The sequence below is a fragment of the Apteryx mantelli genome, chromosome 2 (assembly GCF_036417845.1).
Source record: "Apteryx mantelli isolate bAptMan1 chromosome 2, bAptMan1.hap1, whole genome shotgun sequence".
In the NCBI taxonomy this organism is placed as follows: Eukaryota; Metazoa; Chordata; class Aves; order Apterygiformes; family Apterygidae; genus Apteryx; species Apteryx mantelli.
In genome coordinates this window covers 145,550,911-145,570,489 of record NC_089979.1, presented here as the reverse complement: position 1 = coordinate 145,570,489, position 19,579 = coordinate 145,550,911, and the positions used below count along the sequence as shown (strand labels likewise).

At 39.4% G+C, this 19,579-nt stretch overlaps 1 protein-coding gene across 1 annotated transcript; it reads right to left on the bottom strand.

Moving 5' to 3' along the window:
* Window positions 1-1,094: 1,094 nt before the first annotated feature.
* STEAP4 (STEAP4 metalloreductase) lies at window positions 1,095-19,229 on the bottom strand. The gene is made up of 5 exons (XM_067292504.1): window positions 19,142-19,229; window positions 5,760-6,215; window positions 3,881-4,408; window positions 3,434-3,598; window positions 1,095-2,369 (listed from the first exon to the last, which is right to left on the bottom strand). Exons 2-5 carry the CDS (start codon window positions 6,213-6,215, stop codon window positions 2,100-2,102), a joined length of 1,419 nt encoding a protein of 472 aa, XP_067148605.1. The 5' UTR covers window positions 19,142-19,229; the 3' UTR covers window positions 1,095-2,099.
* Between the last annotated feature and the right edge of the window lie 350 nt (window positions 19,230-19,579).

Sequence of the window (19,579 nt, the reverse complement as noted above, 5' to 3'; positions counted from 1 at the left end):
GGAGGGTGCCAAGAGGATGGAGCCAGACTCTTTTCAGTGGTGCCCAGTGACAGGACATGAGGCAACGGGCACAAACTGAAACACAGACAATTCCATCTGAACATGAGGAAATACTTTTTCACTGTGAGGGTGACAGAGCCCTGGAACAGGTTGCCCAGAAAGGTTGTGGAGTCTCCTTCTCTGGAGATATTCAAAAGGCGCCTGGATGTAATCCTGTGCAATGTGCTCTAGGTGACCGTGCTTAAGCAGGGGTGTTGGACTAGATGATCTCCAGAGGTCCCTTCCAACCTCAGCGATTCTGTGAAAATCTGACACAGAGCAGAATTTGGCTCCAAGATGGCAAATCTGGAGGATATCCATTCAGTCTGCTGCTACTTGTTTTCTTCTCTCTTTCCCTTTCTCCTCTACCAGCACGCGTGCGCGCGCGTGCGCACACACACACACACACGGTCTCTCTTGTTGTTCTCTCTCACACACATACTCTCTCTTACTGTCTCTCTTTCTCTCTGCTTCTGCCTAGAGAGGGAAGTCTTTCAGGGTGTCTGAAAGTGCTATTACAGGCATCATCACAACAGTGTTGCTACTTTGGCCCCTTGAGCCAATATATGATCCCTTTTTCAGGAAGTGATTCCATAGATTAACTTGGAAAATCTCTAAACAAAGCATGAAATGAGGTACTTCTATATCATTTGAAAGGTCAAAGAAAACTTCCATAATGATATAGACATCAGTCAGCATACATACATGCCATGCTGAATATGAAGTATGCACCAATGCTGCTTAGGCTGTTAGATCCTCTCTTTCCAATGTAACAACGTCACCATCCTGGCTGGGTCCTGTTTTTCTGCTACATACTGAGCCTGCTTCGATGATTAAGCAAAGATCTGCTTATGTGAGGATCCAAGAGCAGAGCAACAAAGATGGGGGAAGGCACGCACTGGCAGTTGGTGAAGACAGGATCCCATTTATTCCTCACCCCAAGGCCTATTCTAAAACCACTAAACAACTGAGCATATTAGCAGCCGCATCATATCAAAAGAAGTTTCCAAAATGGTAACAGAGCTCAACACTTTAAGGAATTTTCTTTATTGTGGTTAAAATGTGTATTTTCCATTGAATATCTTTAATATTGCACCCAAGAATTTCTTTCTGGAAAAATTAGCAATACAATCTTCATGAGATATAAACTTGATACATAATACAAACCCCTGATATAACAGGATTTTCTTTCAGTTTCTTTCCTTACAGCCCACTGCATACACAGAATTACTGGCTACTTTTCACACGTATTTGTAGAGCAGCTTAGGTGTGTGACCACACCATCTCAGGTCTTTCTGGCATTTTTGTCTCTCCTCCATCCCCTTGCTAGCTACATTTGTAGTACTACAGTAAAGCAAAGATTCAGTAATCCTTGGCCCATACACTTTGAACATCACAATTCCTATACACAAACCAAATGAACAAATCTCGCTCAAGTATCTCTAAAGTATGAGTATCTTTTGGATCAGACATTAACAGAGGCTAAAGAAATGTTGCGAAGAACAGAACTCTTCTGCAGCCAGTGTCCGTTCTGGCCCCATTCTACAGATGCCACTGGCTTCGGGGGTGGGATCAGAGTGTGTATGTGTGTGTTTGTGTGTGTGTGTGAGAGAGAGAGAGAAAGTCTCCTTGACAGGAGCTTGTAGGCCTGAGCCTGTGTGGGCAGGATGGGGAAGAGAAGCAGACACCACATAACAGCAGAGGTTTCTCTGGTTCTGCCCAGCCCAGGGTGAGATTCAGAATGACAAAAGAGGGACATTGGGCATCATTTTCTCTCATATTCCAGTTAGGAATAGAGGACAAATAGATGAGGGGAAAATGTACTGAGCAAAAATGAAGGCCTACTCCTGTGTCAAAGCATACATGGAGAGCAGGAGCTCAACTGGCCCCTTGTTTAATTTATATTTTAATCTCGTGACTGGGGTGATTTTATTTTACTCAGGGCTTTGCCACGTTTTTCACTTTTTCGCTCACCCTCCAGATAAAGGTGGATATGAGCTTCATTTTGATACTGCCTCCATAATCTTTTTTTTCATTTTTGATAATGCAGATTGGTCTAATTATACAGCAGACTTGTTGATAATGTGGTTTGACTGTTCTGAGTATCGAGGATTCCTCTCCCAACCCTGTCGAATTTGTGTGAGTGGTTTGTCTAGACAAGGAAACACAAGTACAAATTTAACAACTAGTACAATGCAAGGAACAATGAGAGAGAGCATGTAGGCGTTTGGAAGATACCATCTGTACGATGAAACATTCAGGAACTGCTTTCCACCATAAACCAGTGTGTGTGCAGTACACAAAATCAGTGTCAGATATCCCAGCTTGGACTAGGGGGAAATGAAGGAAAGAAAGAAAAAAAGTGGAGGTTAAAATAGTATATTAAACTTCAGAACAAATCCAATTTACAGTGTACAGTAAGCTTTATGGAATGTGCCAGATTTGGGACTAATCTGGGACTGCTAAAGTGAAACATTTATGAATATAAAGGCTCTTATTCTTTTTAATAAAGCTTCATTCAGATGGACCTAGGTGAAACATCATTTTTGTTTTTTTTTTCCTGGCAACAACCCTGCTACTTTTTGCTAGCACACACATACTGCCTATATATTGTCATATATATGAAAATGCAGAGAAAATGGTGAAGTCAGCTCAGAGATCCAAGCTTTTTTATGCTTTAGTGTTAATCCAGCCTTAACTACCATACAGTGCAGGTTCTGGGCCTGTATAAAACATTCAGTGACAGTAATCTTTCTTCACCTTCCCTCCCAGGCCAGTTCTTGCAGAGACACTGCAGCCTGCATCAAGCTTCCTCTGAACCAAGGGCTGAGATTATAGTGTTACCAAGGGCACGCTGTTTACAGGTATAGCAAATTTTAGAGTCTGCAGAAGCTGCAGATTCCCTTCCTTGTTGTTGAGAGGATTTGTGTGATAAAGTGAATTTCAGACTCATTTTGACTTATCTTCTTAACTCAGTTTACTGAGTTTTCATGTGAACCAAGGAAATTAGCCCAATAAGTGGCTAAAATGTTTTGTGACTTAGTATAATTTAGCAATTGGTAATTCTACAATGTCTGCTTTCTGTTTGTCATTTAGGAGCTCAGATCTTCCTAATTTTCTGTTGTTAATGTAATAATTCCAGTTCTACCATCAGCAGTGCTCAGAGCTGTGGGGTTTTTTGTTTGTTTTTGTTTTGTATAGGGAGCTATATAGCCATGCAGATTTTTTTTACCATGTGATGGTAAAAAGTGCACACATCACATTTGGAGATACTAATGGAGAAGAGCACTAAGTCACTAGTAAACCTGTCTGGGGTCACAGTTTACAAGGGAATAGGAAATTTTCCAGAAGAGGCAGAGGGAAGAAGATTTATTAAAGAAAGTCTTTTTCTTACCTGTACAAATCGAAATTCTCGCCAGTTGACACTGTTGCTGACTGAAGGCAAGGAAGTTATTCCCAGCAGAACAAATAAAAAAAATCCTAAAATCCCCAAGGCCAAATAAGAGTCATTAAGCCAGCCATAAGTGTTAATAAATGGATCTGTTCTGTTGTTTAGTGCCTAAAGAGAAGAAAACCAGGTATATATTAAAGTGATAGCAGTTTTAGGATCAATATGCAGAAAAAATATCTTTTAAGATAACTGGAAGAAAATTGTTATATTTTAACATCATACCATTATATAAACATAAAGGTCAGAAAATCAGAATATGTGCCATTCTTAAAGGTATATGCAGAAACAGGGAAATATGTTTCTTTAAATTATCTTAATTTTTAGTTTTCCTGCTTATTTTGTTAACACATAAACTATGTAGAATGAAGGTGGGAGAGGAGCAAAACTTACCTGGGAGAGGACTCCGCTGTTCATTCTCCATCTTACGTAGTAGCGAATTGGGATAATAAGAGTGTACAAAACATGTAGAAAAGCAAATGCCAAGGCTACTAGTCCAAGTTGTTTTCTACACAGCATCCATTTGTCCAACCAATCTGGGAAACGACTGTATTTGGTACCTCTGTATAACTGAATAATTGCAGCAAGTACACCAGGAAGATAGACCAAGGCAAGAAGGATGAGTGCCACTATAGGGCAGATACGATTTGGAATGGAAATTGCAATAAAAAAAGAAAAATCTTTGTTTTCATAAACATAAGGGTAAATTACATCACGAGTCAAAGAGTAGAAGAAGAAGAATGCAGTCAGGCCAAGAGACAAAAAGATGGGGAACTTCCACATTGGAAAGAGCTGCAGAGGGTAATTTTCTATTTCCTGAGCAGCCAAGAGAGATCCCTGATCTAATGGTGTGAGACCCAGGGCACGAACAATATCCATCACTATTTGTTTAGCTTTCTTGTCATCTCCACAGACAAACACCTGCAGCCAAAAACAAACAGAAGCTTTATTTTGACAAACTTTTGTGATACTCTTTACTGCTATCCTGCATAGATGTAGAACAAGAGCACAAGCTTCCTAGACTACTCGTTGGCTTCCTTGCTAGCCTTGACCTATAGGTTATTTCTTGACCAACAGGCCCAAGAACTAAGAATCAGATCCTTTCCTTTGGAAAAGGAGATTGTTTCAACTGGCAAAATTGTTTCTGTGAAAACAACAAACCATAACACACTTAGTACAAGTTTTTGCTTAGAATACTTGGATTATAACATAACTTTTGAAGATCCTGCAAGCCACTTGTAGGCACATGTGGTGACATGAGATTCTGTAAGACTCTGTAGATAGGAGCAAAGTTTTCCATTGCCACTACAGTGGTTCATAAGGATTCCAGGGAACTGGGCAGAGAGATCATTAAAACATAGTTGCCCTCTCATGAAAGTAAATATTACTTCTTCCCATGTCTAGTAACATAGTGAAGAAAGCCTCTTTTCTATGGGTGCGCAAGACAATACTCCTTTCGGAGCTGGAAGAAAGGGGGCAATCTCTTTTATTGATCTAATTATGATGAAGGCTTGTGAAGCCTAGAGTGGAAAGTCTGTGGCCTTTCATTTTGCTAAAACCATTTGTCTGCCAATCCAAAGTAAAGTTAAGAGTGGTTTGAGTAGCCAGCTGACACAGCGCGTTGTGCAAGGGCGCAGTCCCTCAGAGTAGCAGATAGCAAGGCGAGCCTAAATGATTTTTCTTCAGGTAAGCTGTGTGCTGTTGCTTCCTATGACCAACCCTGTGCTCACTTGTCTGTGGTCAAAGAGTTAGTTAAAATGGTTTGCACACATTTTTTTAGACTTTCTTGTTGATGGATGTTGATTTAGAAAATTCCTTCACCTTTCATCCCACTTCTCCTGTTGCTCATACTCATTCTATTGCCCCACCATACCCCTCTCCTCCCTTTTTTTGGCCTCTTCATTTTATTCTTGTTTTGTTATATTCCTCCTCTATCTTTTCTCTTTGACTTTACAGTCCAAGTGAACAACTGATGCACCCATCATTTCCTCTGGGTTTTCCATCTCTCTCTTTCTTTGTAGTTCTGTTTTCTTTCTTTCCTTGCTTCTCTGATCTCTCCTAACATCTTACTGTATTTTGAGGGTTATCAAAATGCAAGCTGTCAATATTCCTTATGTCATATTAGAGCCCAAAACTAAATTTTAGCTCACATTTAATTTGATTATCTCAACCATCTCAACCTTGCCTGATTCATATATCCCATATGTGTGTGTTTTGTCTAATTGTTAACAAACCGTATGATATACTGTAAACTGCCATTGCTCAGTCTTACCTGTTGGCTTGCGTCCAGTGGGCCGGATTGCAAGGCCCAGGCTGACACAGTGTTGAAGGCTTTCACAACCTTAGCCCCTGGGATCAGCTGAGCAAGGTATTCTGCGTTGGACTGAGAATACTGGTTTAATTTTAAGTTGTTGCTTACATCCACCAACACTTTTCCATGGAGAATTTCTGCTAATGGTGTAAGGAAGTTGTAATATTGCCTTGGGATTGCTATAATGATGATGGCAGCTTTCTGTGCAGCCTCTGCATGGCTCAACACCTCTGCATCTTTGGGAATCAGGCTGGATGTCTGTGCCTGTCGGCTTCCAAACACAACGGAGTAGCCAGACTGAATCATTTTACACCCCAGAACTCTTCCAAAATCCCCTGTTCCAAATATACACACTGTCTCTTTTTTGTTGGAAGTGTTAGAAGTCAAAGCCATTATGTTCGAAGGATTTGTATTCATCTATTACAAAAAAAAAAAAAGGAAAAAATAAGCAAAACATCAATCTCTTGAAAATGGCAGGTTAGTGTCAGTTCTGACTATACAAAATAAACATATGAGAGTTTTCTTGCTTCTTAATGTGCTTTTTGGACACTCTTCTGAATACACACTCTCAGAAGATTTCTGTACAGTTTTTAAAAACAAGTTCAGGTTATTCAATTCTTCAGTCTTACAGTACTCTCCATCCATCTTATGGTTTTTAATATTCAGCTGAACTGTTGCTGTTTTCTTCTCTCAAAGGGAACGAGGGAGGAAAGGATACAGGAGCACAGGCAGCAAGAGTTGCACACACTTCAGAGTCATTTCTGCTTTTTTATGTTATAGAAAAACATGAAAGAGGAGTGCACTAACCAGATTAGAACCTGGAAGGTCATTTCATAAAATACTTGAAGAAGAGACATTAGAAAAGCTATCTACAAACTTATGCGTTGTCCTCAGTATTTCTGTAATATGACTAGTCAGTGCCAGTTTGTTTCATTATTGTTCTCCAAATTCCTGAAGAAAGTCCTGTGAAGCATTTGGCCAGTGGAATTGTAATATTTCATGCGGAACATTTATTTTCGATAGTTATATATTACTCAAAATTCTCTTTAAGGTTTTTATCTCGCCTCCTTCATCACTGCGCCTGGGAGCTCCAAAGTCTTTAATGTATTATCAATGTCGTACCAGTACATGTGCTCTGTACTTACAGAGTGAGATCCATGATACATATACAGAACCAAGAGAGTCTGCTCCAAAGGTCTTTCAATAGAACCATATACTGTTATGTTTACTTTACAAAAGGTGAACTGAGGACAGAGAAGCTAAGGCCCAAAGGCAGATCTCCCAGAGGAGCTCTTGAGAAACCTCTCTCCTACAATGGCCAATAGTTTAGTACTTAGAACAGCCATTTAATTTGCATGAGGCCTGATTCAAATCTTTCTCTGCATCTCAGATAAGTGTATTAATTAAAGATGTGAGAATAACTGATTTTCCAATTTGCAGGAAGGAATTACGTGAAATGGTTAGCTAGACCTGAAGCAAATTGCTTTGCTACTGTTGTTTATTAACCCTTCACTTACGTTCCTTTTTGAAGCACTGTTCAGAATGCAACTATGCCATTTAGGAATATTGAGATAATATTCTTCAGCTTCTTTTAAATGTCTTTCTATCCAGCACATTTTTTTCCTTTCAAAAAATCTGACATGATTTTAGATTGGTTGGCCCAAAACTTGCACTTCTTTGGTGAACAAAAAAATCAAACCTAACCTTCCCCCTACCCTGCTTGAGCTCGAGTTAAGGGGTTTGAGTGGGAGATGCTTACATGATTTTGGCGCGTGGTGTAGGGCATAAGCTCCACTAGCAAGATAGACAGAGAAATGCTTATTCTGAGAATCCTGTGTCATGATTTTGGCTTGGGCTAGAGCTATGTGCGGCTTGCTAGCCCTCAGGTGGCACCAGTGCCTTTTCAGCCCTGCTGTTGCCTGCCAGTGAGCTGTAGGAGCCTTTGGTTTTAGACAGCTGCCAAGGGAATTTTGTTATGGCCGGTAGGGCAGGGCATCCACTCGGGAAGAGCAGTGCCTGAGCATCTTTGCTCTTGTGGCCTACGTGACTTGTCCAGGTGCCCCAGGAAGCTCTGCGGCATAGCAGGGTGTCGACCCCAGCTCTCCTGAGGTTGTCGCCCCAGCTACCCGGCTGGACGCTGACTTTGTATACTTCATGAAGTAACCGACTGAGTGCAAAAATGGATCCTCAGCGGGACCCATCTGAATGCATCTTGCGTATTTGTATGCTCTGACACATGCATACAAATGCAGAGTCTTTTGGCATGGTTAAAAAATCATTCTCTGAGGGCTTTATTAATTCCCATGAGGCTCTAATGGGAGTAAAGCTATAAAATTCCCTTTTGTGGATAGTCTGTATTTCAAAGCAGAACAGAAGAATTTCATATGTTATATTAATAAATGGTTGCAACTCATTATGTAGTAAGACTCAACTTTCCTTTCTCTAATTTTCTTTTTAACGAAGTAGTCTCCTATCTAAATTGGAGAATAAACCTTGTTTGTAATACACTATTGTCCAGTTCTGTATCTGCCCTCAGGAAATCATTAAGCTGGTGCTGAGTGAATACTCAAATCATTCTCTCTCCAAAGTAAGATTAAAAAAAAAAATCAAATGGATGTTATCGGGTGATATATTTGGTAGATCAATTAAAGTTATGTATCATTTAACCTTTTAAAAATATTTAATATTCACCAGCAAGAAATAAGTCTTTAAAGTGTTTCCTATGTTCATTAATAGGGAACACCTTATTTGGTAGTGAACGTTGAACTCATCTTGTCAGGAAAGAGAGCAAGAGGGAGATGAAAAGAAAAATTAATGCAAGGAATACTCTTTTTAAAAAATATTGTTTCTTAGAGCATTATCCAATATATGAAGGGCCTTCTACATGGTAATGAATATTATTCCATAAAAAGTTGAAGAAAGTTAAAGCTGCCTCTAATGCTCGTGGGCTAATCTAACATAATCCCATTTTTAATAAAAGAGACAGTTTGCTTGAAAAAAGTAAGCAAAATTTAGCTTTTCTTATTAAGAATTATTTAATAGGGATGCATACAGCTGTTACTGAATCTCTGTTATGATGGTACACATTATGTATCAAGAATAAGCTGGTCACCAATGAGTTTCTTAACAAATAAAGTATATTGTAAAACGTTGATTAATTGTGCATCAGCTACTCCAGGGAAGGACATGCAAATGGCAAGGTAAGTTTGATTTTAAATTCCAGGCACTACTGTAACAAAGCTGTAATGAGAGAAAGTATTAATTTGCTATAATATAAGCTGTTTTGCTTATATTATAGAAGTCCATCACAAAACATCTGGCTCCCTTGGTGTCTGCAAGCTCAGCTCTAGTGCTCGCAGCAGGGTTGCAGGAAGCAGCAGATGGCACCAGCGGTCTGCTCTGAGCTGCTGCTTACGCTGGGTGCTCTCAAAGCTCCGGGGGAAAACAGAAATACCAGCAAAGAAACATATAAAAATCATTCTCTGTTCTTGTATATATGTACCCATATATTACCTGAGAAAATGCCATAGAGATTTGTATCTATACATAATATTTTTGCTTGTGTCTATCCCCCTTACACTAGAGCACTAGTGATGCTTTTTGGTTATTTAAAAGATAATCCATGCAAGCTTCTGTAATGATTAACTGTTTCCTTTCTTTTCTGCATTGTTACTCTTTTCTTATATAATGAATTATCCCATTTTTTTTAAAATTGGCGGTAATCTCTCAGCTGATCACCACTTGGTCAGTAATAAAAGAAGACACTGAAAGAACAAAAGCAGCTAGCTGTGCAAAACTGCCGTTAACTACCCAGTACATAAACACAAGGTGAATTGGATGAAGATACAATCTTGGTTCAGCAATTATACACAAATACTTCATTTATGCAGAAATTTGAATGAAGACAGACATGTTGCTTTGTGCATGAGAAAAAGGAGGGATTACATAGCAGAAGCAGTGCCACAAATGAAATGTAGTACCAAAGTGAAAAAGGAGGGATGGGGCAGAGACAGACTGGGATGGAAAACCAAAAGATCAGAAAGATGTAACTTGAAACGACAGATGAGACCAGTGGAATGATTCAAAAGGTAGAAAGACAAGATGAAAGGAGCAGGAAAGAGAAATTTTTACTATTTACATTTTAAAAAGAAGCAAAACAAATAGTTCTTGGAGTGATCTCAAAAGATTATGTCTGTCTGTCTCCCTAGGGCGGGATGAACTACATTTAAACCAAGTCTGACAGATGCCTGACTAACCTGTTTGCAAAATCTTCCTGTGATGGGGATTCTGCAATCTCCCTCACATACTATTGTTTCACTGTCCATACTATTAGACAGATTTTCTATGTCTAATCTAAATGGCCTCCTTCACAGTAGATGTGGATGTCCAGTTATTCTGCTCCTCTTTGCGGCAGCCTTCGTTGGACATGAAAGCTGTTATCATTTCACACTTTTCTTCTCTAGATAAAATGACTTCAGATCATTCCCTCCAACTCATGCATCTGAGTGTTGATCGTTCTCATTGCTTTCCTCTGATCTTTGTAGTCTAAGCTGGCCCAAATGTTTATTAAAAGGGTGGTGCTAAAATCAAATGCAGCACTCCAGCTGAGATCTTACCAGCTTCAGCTGCTTTGCAGGAAACACACTGTCCCACTGTCCCATTTGCCTTTTTCACAACATACTGTTGATTCATAGTCAGCTTGTCATGCATTACAGATGTGTACTTTAAGAAGTAGTGTGGTGCAATAGGAACAAAGTTGAGTGAAACAGTTGGTGCTGAGCAGCCAATATTCACACTGTACATGTGTCAGAGATTTTTAGCTTGAACTATCTTTATTCTAGTACCACAGTCTGAGTGCCCATTAGCAGCTGGAGTGCGTTAGGTGTGCACCTGGAGCACATCTGGCTCTGTTTTCCCTGGAAAGAAATCTAGGTTCATATGTCCCAAGACCTCTCCATGATGTAATCCACAGCATGATAAGTGATGATTTGCTTCAACAGTGCATTTCTGGTCAGAACTAAAATACTAATGTAAGTACATCCTATAACACCTGCATCCTTATTTGAAGGGATTGGGCCATAATTCGCCACCTCCTCTTTCTTTGCACTTTTAAAGATAGAGGTTATTCTTGCCTTCCCAGTCTTTCCGAGCTTTACTTGTCCTGCACAGTTCTTACAGACAGCTATTAATGGCTGTGAAAATTCTTCAGTTAGTTGGCTGAACAGTTTGAGGTGAGTTTCATCAGCCTAGTTTGGTCTGAAGTCATTTAACTTACCTAAGCACAGTCTAATCTGTTTCTTGGGTTATGTAGCCTGAATTCTCAGCTCTTTATTACTGGTGTAAGCTCTTTTATCACAGTTGACCCATATAGTGAAGAAAGAGGAAAGTAGGCATTACAAGGTTGTCTTTCTCGGAGTCAACAACTTTCTCTCAGTTGAGTGGTGGGTCAATTCTTTCCTTGATTTTGACTTTACACTCCATATTTTTGTTTGGATTATAGTTTTTTGGTTGGTAATTTTTAGGTCCTTTGTTTCCCATACTCTCAAGTTCTCCAAATTTAAACAATTTCTCTCAGAAATAGAGTTAATTCTCATTATTTTATGAGTTGATTATTGCATATACTGACAAGTAGAAGTAATCCCCAACTGTTTTTTCTGTAGCTGAGAATCCTGCTTTGCCCTGGGAGGTCTGAGACCTGAGTCATCTATGAACAAAATGTGTGTACTAGCCAAAAGTGCCCAAATACACTAAAATTAAACGTAGTAGCCCATTAAATAAGGTAGAAAAAGAGAGCAAGTAACATCTCATTTCTTGCATATTTAGTATCACAACTTTGGATGTATCTTTATGAAGTATATCACAGCATGTATTTTATTCAGTAATCCTGGTGTAATGTGGAGAACAAGTGAAATGTGATTTAAAAAGACACGTCAGAAATACATGTGCACTACTCTGAAGCAATCTCATTTACTTAAAATTCCATGTTACTATTCCCACAGAGAGAGAAAGAGAATGCATTCTGTAACAAATACTGTTTCTTATAACCTGACAGTTGTAGACCCAAATCTGCCCTAAATTATAACTTGCATTTTCTGTTATTTAATACATCTAAAACTGAAAGACACATGGCAAAGCTACTGTTCCATGATTAATCCAGTACTTAAACACATAAAGAAGAAAGCAGAATAGCTCCTAACAAACATAACACAACATATTATTCATGAATTTTCTTTCAAGTAAATGAATGCTTGCTGTTCTTCTCAGCAAAAAGTCCTGAGCTCCAAGTTTTGACAAAACTGATAAAAACTGTTTGTTTTAGACAATAAATCCTACTACAGAAGACATCACGCTTCCCACATCTTTACTTTTTGTCAGCAGAACACTACAGCTGCCTGGAGGCTCTTTGAAACGATGAAGTGTAGGCCTAAATGTGCTTAATGTTGTCTAAATCACAACAAAGTACTGAGAGAGCTGGAGATCTCACCACCTCCAACAGCTCCACAAATACAAAGACCCAGCTATAACCTGAGTAATTTTCTCAGTCTTTTAGGGCTATTGTACTGTTCCGAGTTGTATAGGTATTAAGCTTTAATCTGGCCTAGTCTACTGCAAGGAGAATGAAAAGATTTCATAAAATACCTGAAGCTGAGAGAGGGAAAGCAGGAGAGAGACAAGCCTGCCTAAAACCCAGGCCAGGGGGCAGTGGATTTATTCCAGTAAGGTCAGGGCACATTCTGGGACCTTGGCTGAGCCACTGAAATACATGTTTTCAGATCCACCATGCATGGTAAACACCTCCTGGATTCCTGTTATGTCCTCTGTGGCTCTCTTCCCTCACAGTAAAGCTATGCTTCTGAGCATCTTTTATCTACACTTTACAGATATTAACAAGAAGCTCTGTGAGTACTAGAAATAATGAGGCTGAGATTCCTGGGGATTTGTGTTTCTTGATTGATAACGAGCGCTGATTGAAGCCATTCAAATCACAGCAGATCATTCCTATAAGTTTTCTTCTCATGTGGATTTTCAGGTGTTTAAATGTGTATAGGCATGGTATAGGCTTTCATTTTGTCAGGACTCTCCTGTGGGGTCTTCAGCCTCTGCATAGCTGCCTTTTTTTATGAAATGTAAGGAAAGCAATCTTAGAGTCCTCTCTCCTCCTAGTATATTTATATGAAATCAGCCCTAAGAAATGATTAAGAAGGACACACATAAACACACATTCACTCACGAATACCTCAAAATGATCAGAGATATGTGATTTCCTACAGAAATCAGGCTAAAATAATGGACATCCTAAAATGCATGATATATGTGCATATATATGTATATATACATAAACACATATACATATACATATATATGTACACACACACACACACGTCTGTACCACCAAAAGAGAAGGAAACAAGTGAGAAACTGCTTTTGAATTGTAATCTTATGTCATTCTGGTCTGTCAAAAGACACTGAGAACTAAGCAGGGGTATGTTATTTGAAATGCTTTTACTGACAGTCCATCAGTAGGATATGTCTAGACTATTATTAACTGGATATGCCCCAGCAACCAATCAAAATCAGACTTTCAAAATGATACAAATTTAAGAATTCAAGACATGTATTCATCATGTCCTCTAGGAATCTGGGATGAGCCCAATTCTCTTCCCATTTACACTGATGGAATTGTTGATTTTCAATTAACTTACTTTTGGATTGAGTTGGCATAAACAGGAAGAAAATGAAGCCCATTTGTTGCATAACACCTGTGACAAAATCAAAGGTTAGCTGCCCGCTGCTGCGCAGGGGCCTCAGTGAGAATGTTCTTGGCTTTCTTATGCTCTCGCATACTTGAGGAGCGGGAGGGAGAGTATGTTGAAAGATTTAAGAAGAAATGGCACAAATATGAAGTTTTCCTGCCAAAACAAATATATGGGGATTTGCAACATGTTTGGACTTGGGCCAAACAGACTTTACAGAAAATTCATTAACCTGCATTCTTGCTTACATGAGCCTATACACTAAAACACTGTCATAAGAAAGTCTTTAAAGATGCATGGTTTAACAGTGGATAATTTTGTCAGCACCCTTGCTCACTTGAAATGCACTAAAATCTATTTATTTGCTCCTTTTTGTTTCTTTTCTGTCTTTTACATGTACTTGAACTTTTTCATCTACCACTTGGTGACAGGCAACTGACACCTGCAGAGACATGCCTGGATCCAGGACAAAATAAACACTGATATTTTCAGAAATAAAGAAATGATATTCCTCACCAAAAACCCCACAGTTTTAAATGAGATTGCATTTTTCAGTAAGGAAAAATTATTATCAGGCAATTTTTAAAAAGCTAGTTCTTTCAAATATAGAAGAAATTCCTTTTCTTACTGAAACAATGATTTTAGAAGTCTTTAAACAACAACCTTAAGCTACAGACTTTGAAAATTAATTGCCAAGAAGCCTGAATTTAGAAACATGTTCTTAAAGTAAAAAATAGAGCTGAGATTAGTCAAAAATCTGCAGAACTGCTGAGGGCAGCATCCTATACTGACAAATGGAAAAGTCTCATCTGTCCCTTTTATGCGAACAAAATTCCTTTTGAGTTCAGCTCAGGTTTTGCACATGCCCGAACTAATGACATTAATTTCTTTGCATGGCAACTAGGGGGGCATGTGCCCAGCACTAGGTCATTACCTTGGTAGTAACCCAGAAACCTCTCTGTCAGAGTACTGCACGTGAGGTACTGATCTCCGAGCATAGCATTGCCACCAGCTTGCTAGCGGTACAGCACAGTGCAGCCAGCACTATCTTATGCTGTGGTCTAAAGCACACAGGCATAGGAAACATTACACAGGACCTTTAATAAATCTCTGCTGTCTGAGTCCTGTTATTCAGAGGCTGCCATCTTCAGAGAGAAGTCACCTTGGTTTCAGTGAGCCAGGTATGCCTGGCTCTGAGTCAAGGCCACTGGATGTCACTTGTTCCTATCCCCATGATATCTGGGGAGTCAAGGCAGAAGTTCTGCTTTTCATTCTGCACGTAAAAAACATAGAATACACAAGAAAGTAGTGCCAGGCTGTATCTGTGTAACTGTAGTGAAGGAAAAGGTTGATATTTGCGACATGATGTAGAAGAGAGAGAAATAAAAAGCTATGACTTACATGTTCTTATTAAAATTAGTTGAGGAAAGGAGAGGGAACAAAGAGATCACTTACTGACACTTATAGTCCTGTATTTTGCAAAGACACAGTGAAGAAAAAGAAAAGTCTGACTGGAAGAAATAACTCACTTTTATGTTGATAGGGAATTTAGCTCAAAGTCCTTCAATCTTAAACTCTACAATAGCATATTTAAAGAAAAAAATTCCTTAAGTAAACACAGAACCAAACTAACCAAAACAACCACTGGTATAGTTCTTTTCTCTTAAAAAAGCCAGATCTTTTGGCAGTGCTACAGGTTGGTGTTCCAGAGGTTTGGGTTAAATTTCCAATCCAGCTATTTAAGAGGAAAATCTCCTTTAAATCTGCACAGAGGAAGCACTGAGTGATCTTCTGCTCTGTCTGTATAGATCTTCCATTAATTTTAGCAGCCAAAGAATTTAGATCTGCTGGGTGTCTTTCAGGATGGAATTTTGCCCTAAATATCTGAGCAGTCATATCTGGGATCAACAGAAAACTCTGACCCTAACACTGCCAGAGCTGCTTACTCCTACTGGAAGTCACTGAGATCTATTCACTATAATTCGGGGTAAAAGTGAGCTGAATGTGTGCCAGGAGGCAGAAAATAAAGTATTATGCTGTTTTCATAATTGCCTAATTGGACAAAATAATTCCCTCCTGCAGGGTGACCCTCTCATGCTGCTCTAGCAAGGAAATGCAAAAGAAAATGAGGAACTGTTTTCTGAATAAACCTATTATCTTTATTATACTACCACTTTATGCTATTAAGATTATTGCATAATTACCCCTTGTTGTGAGTACTCGTGTCTTCTTTTACATATTTCCTGCTCTCATCGTTCTCGTAGCATGGGACCACCCCAGAGGAATCCTTAGTCAAACATTCCTAATGCTCTGATGATGCCAGAAAGTGCTTTGCTCCTTGGCAATCAACCTCTCTGCTAAATTTCTTAGCACTTAAGGCTTGTTTATCTAGTGGTCTTGCTTGCATACTTGGTATTACTAATGGATTGGTGGTAGACAGCAGAAAAATGCTTTGATTCCAGTCCTCAGGTGCTGTAAGTTGCCAGAGGTGGATGGCTGAGCTGTTTTCACCATTGATCAAGCAGTTTGTAGCAGATTATTATAATTAAGCACTTTTGAAGTGCCAAGTTATATGAAGTTCTGGCAGGGTTCAGGTTGTAGAACACAAATGAGATTTATTGATATTCTCATTTTTATGTTGCTGTTTATGGAAATAGTTTTTCTGCACATTCAATTTTTTGCTGGTGAGTCTACTCCGCTTTGGAAAAGCACATACAGGGTAATCATCACGAGTTAAGAAACAGTCCTCCTTCCTGATCTATTCTTAATGTCATGTATTCCAAAGCAAACCATGGGATCTACAGTTACCAAGAGAATTTTATATCTAGCCTTATCACTGAACCAGGGGTATGTGCATCGCTTTGCCAGCACAAATAAGAAACGGCTTAGCCAAAATCAGAAGAGCAGTCCTGAGCGAAGCAGCCAGCACACTGCCGGGGGGTTGGGGAAGCAGGCCTGCTGCCATCCCTCTTCCCCTAACAGGCTAACCACGTTTGGTGCCTCCAACCCGCAGACAAAATTGAAAAAATAAAAAAAAAATACTTGAAACCATCTTTGCGATTCTGTCCCCGGGGGTTACCGTATAGTCACTATGAAGTCATGAGGCACTCTTTTTGATCCTTTAATTAATCCTCTCACTGGCAGCCATTCCCTCTCCTCCTCCATTTCCAAGAAGCACCAATATAACTAGGGCTTACCCAGACTGCCACCCACTGCCCACCACCGTCCGTCTGGAGCACCAGGCCCAGAATTGCAACAGCAATTAGGAGAGAGCTGAAGTCAGCAGCCCAGAAAAAAAGCCCAGAAAAGAGCAAAATCCAAACCTAAAAAGAGGAGGAAAACAGGAGACCTAGGTGATGTTATGTGAACTGGCCTGTCAGATATGCTTCCAGCTAAGCCAGAAAAACTATTGATGGAAGCTGGTAGACTTCAATGGGAAAGGCATCCCAGGACAATAGAAGAGAGAAAATTTTGGAGAACTGAATTTGTCCATTTCTAATTTAGACAATTTAAACTATGCCCATTTCTTACAGGCCAGCCTGGAACATGAAGTAATTGAATTTACTTACTGGTTTATTGGCCGTACTCTCACTGAGGGGCTATAGGTTGGAGAAGTTTTGAAAAAGAAAAGAGTTTGTGAGCCTAAAATAGTGATGTCAAAAGAGGACCCCTTCCCCCCAACTTTTTTGGTTTTACAGCGTGCAGTGACAAAAAAGGAAAAATTTGAACTGCAGGAAGCGTGTGTGAAAGTGACATTCAGATATCTTCCCCCACCTTTCCTCCCTAAAAAAGTTTTCAAAAACCAAAATTCATATACATTAAAAAATGGTTAGAACAAAAATGATCTCAAAATGTTAACACCTATAAAATGTTCTGCAGAAAATAAAATGTAAATAAATAATGTTTTGGTTTCATTTACTGGTAGCTCTGTTACTAAGAACAAAATGGGAGAAATGTTCAACTCAAATCTTGAAATTACCAGATAAACAGGTTTTAATAAAAATAGCCTGGGAAGCAGTCAGAGAAGCCTTAAAATATGCAGATTTGAGCTACTGTCCCTGAATGTCTCATTTGCTGTCTCTGTATTTCTGAGGCCCAATAGAAATGGATTTGTAGAGAGAAAAAGGTGGTTCTGAGCGCCTAATGTCCTCACTATGTGTTTTGCAGGGATTTTGGCTTTGGACTGACTCTAGTCTGGTCCAGTGAGCTGAATGTGATTGACTTTCTTTGTTTCATCAAAAAGCAACAGAGACTGTATGTCCCAAGACTGCTCTGTGATGTGAAACCAAGCATGCTACCTGGAGGAGAGCAGGAGAGTCACCTCCAAAACGAGTCCTGATTTGAGATAAAACACTAATCTAGGCAATGCATTATCTTAATAAAGTGCCTGTGCAAGACAAGCAGATCGCTTATCCACCTTCTCTGCATGTAACTAAGAGGAATGATTTAAAAACATGCCACCTGCCTAACATTGTAGAAACATGAAAAGCACTTAACATGCATGTATAAGCAATTTTCAATATGGATGAAGAAAGTACAAGGATGCTTGATTCCGGTAGGCTATTGGAATATTTTGGTATGCAGTTACAGCACTATCATCTCAGTTATTACAGCTTCATGGTAGTCTAACTCATTGCTATCAACAAATCTTGGAGCTTCAGGAAGGCCACATCTAAAAAAGAATTTAAAGCTTCAACTAAAAGCATAATTTTATAAAATCACAACAATCTGAAAAAATTGGGCTGTAATGTGAGTGACACTTTATGTTTACAGGTTTAGAGGGAATATGAAATTTTCTTGTATCAAAGCTGAAGAACAGTTCTGACAGCTGCAAATGTTCTGTGAATTAATAACGTGGTGCTGGTAGAAGACAATGTTTAAGAAAAATCCATTTCTTTCTGCAGTATTGAAGTCCCTTGCTTATAAAATATTAAACAGGACTAAAATTGGTATGCTGCTTGAACTGGAAGAGAAAACATGAAGTCCACATACAAATCCAGAAGCGAAAAGAATCTTTAGTTCCAAGAGTTATTACCTATAACTTACGATTTGGGGTAAATAAAATGCCCTTGGACTGGCTCCACTTGTCTACTAAAATTCAAACCAGAATTTTGGCGCTGTCTTAGGAAAGAAAATCTGCTTTCCAGCTTCATCATTTAACACCCCCCCCCCCGAACAACCCATATTTGCAGAAGCTTTCTCCACTTCTTCAAATAAAACAAACACCTCTGAAGGATTAAATAAACTTGTCACCAGCTATTGTAAGCTCTCTGAATACCAATTGACTAATTCAAAGTTCTAGTTGTCATAACTTTACAGATACAAAACCTCTTTTATGTCTCAGTGCTTCCGTATATCAACTCTTAGTGAATAATAGGTTGCATAATGTCAATACAAAGCCAAGAGACATGCTCTGGCTTGTATTTTTTAGGTAGAGGGAGAAACACTGGGGTAAAATTGTATCAAGAAACTTAAAAAAGTTGAATTCAAGCCGACCTGAACTTCACAAGTTGACAGTTTAACCATTTTGTTCACTGTTCCCACCTACAGAAGTGAGAGGTACCTGAGAATCATCTTTGTAAAACTTACCTATGCACTCAACCTCCTGAGCTCTCCTTAGGCAAGCAGTGCTTTCCCACTGCTTGTGCTGGAGCTGGCCTGAGGAGCTGCAGAGAGGTCCTATTGCTTGAACCTGAGTGCATAAACCCTGACAGCCTCGCAGGCATTTATCTAGTGGAAGGCAGGGAGAGAGCATAGGGGAGGGAGAGATCAGGGGATTTTGCAAGCCTTGTCTGTCTGTGAAGGGTGAAAGCACTTCCCGTCAATGTCTCAGGGAAAGTCCCAGCCCTTGTATTTGCAGCTGAGGTGAAGCTGTGGTTGCTTTTGTCATACCAGCACTGACTTGCCCCTTGGCTATCAGCCAGCACTGAGGTTTGGCAACGTTCCTCTGCTTTTGGAGGACTAACCTGAGAATTGCATAAAGCAAGAATGTTGAAAAAGAGTAACAGCAACTATTTGCCTGGAAGG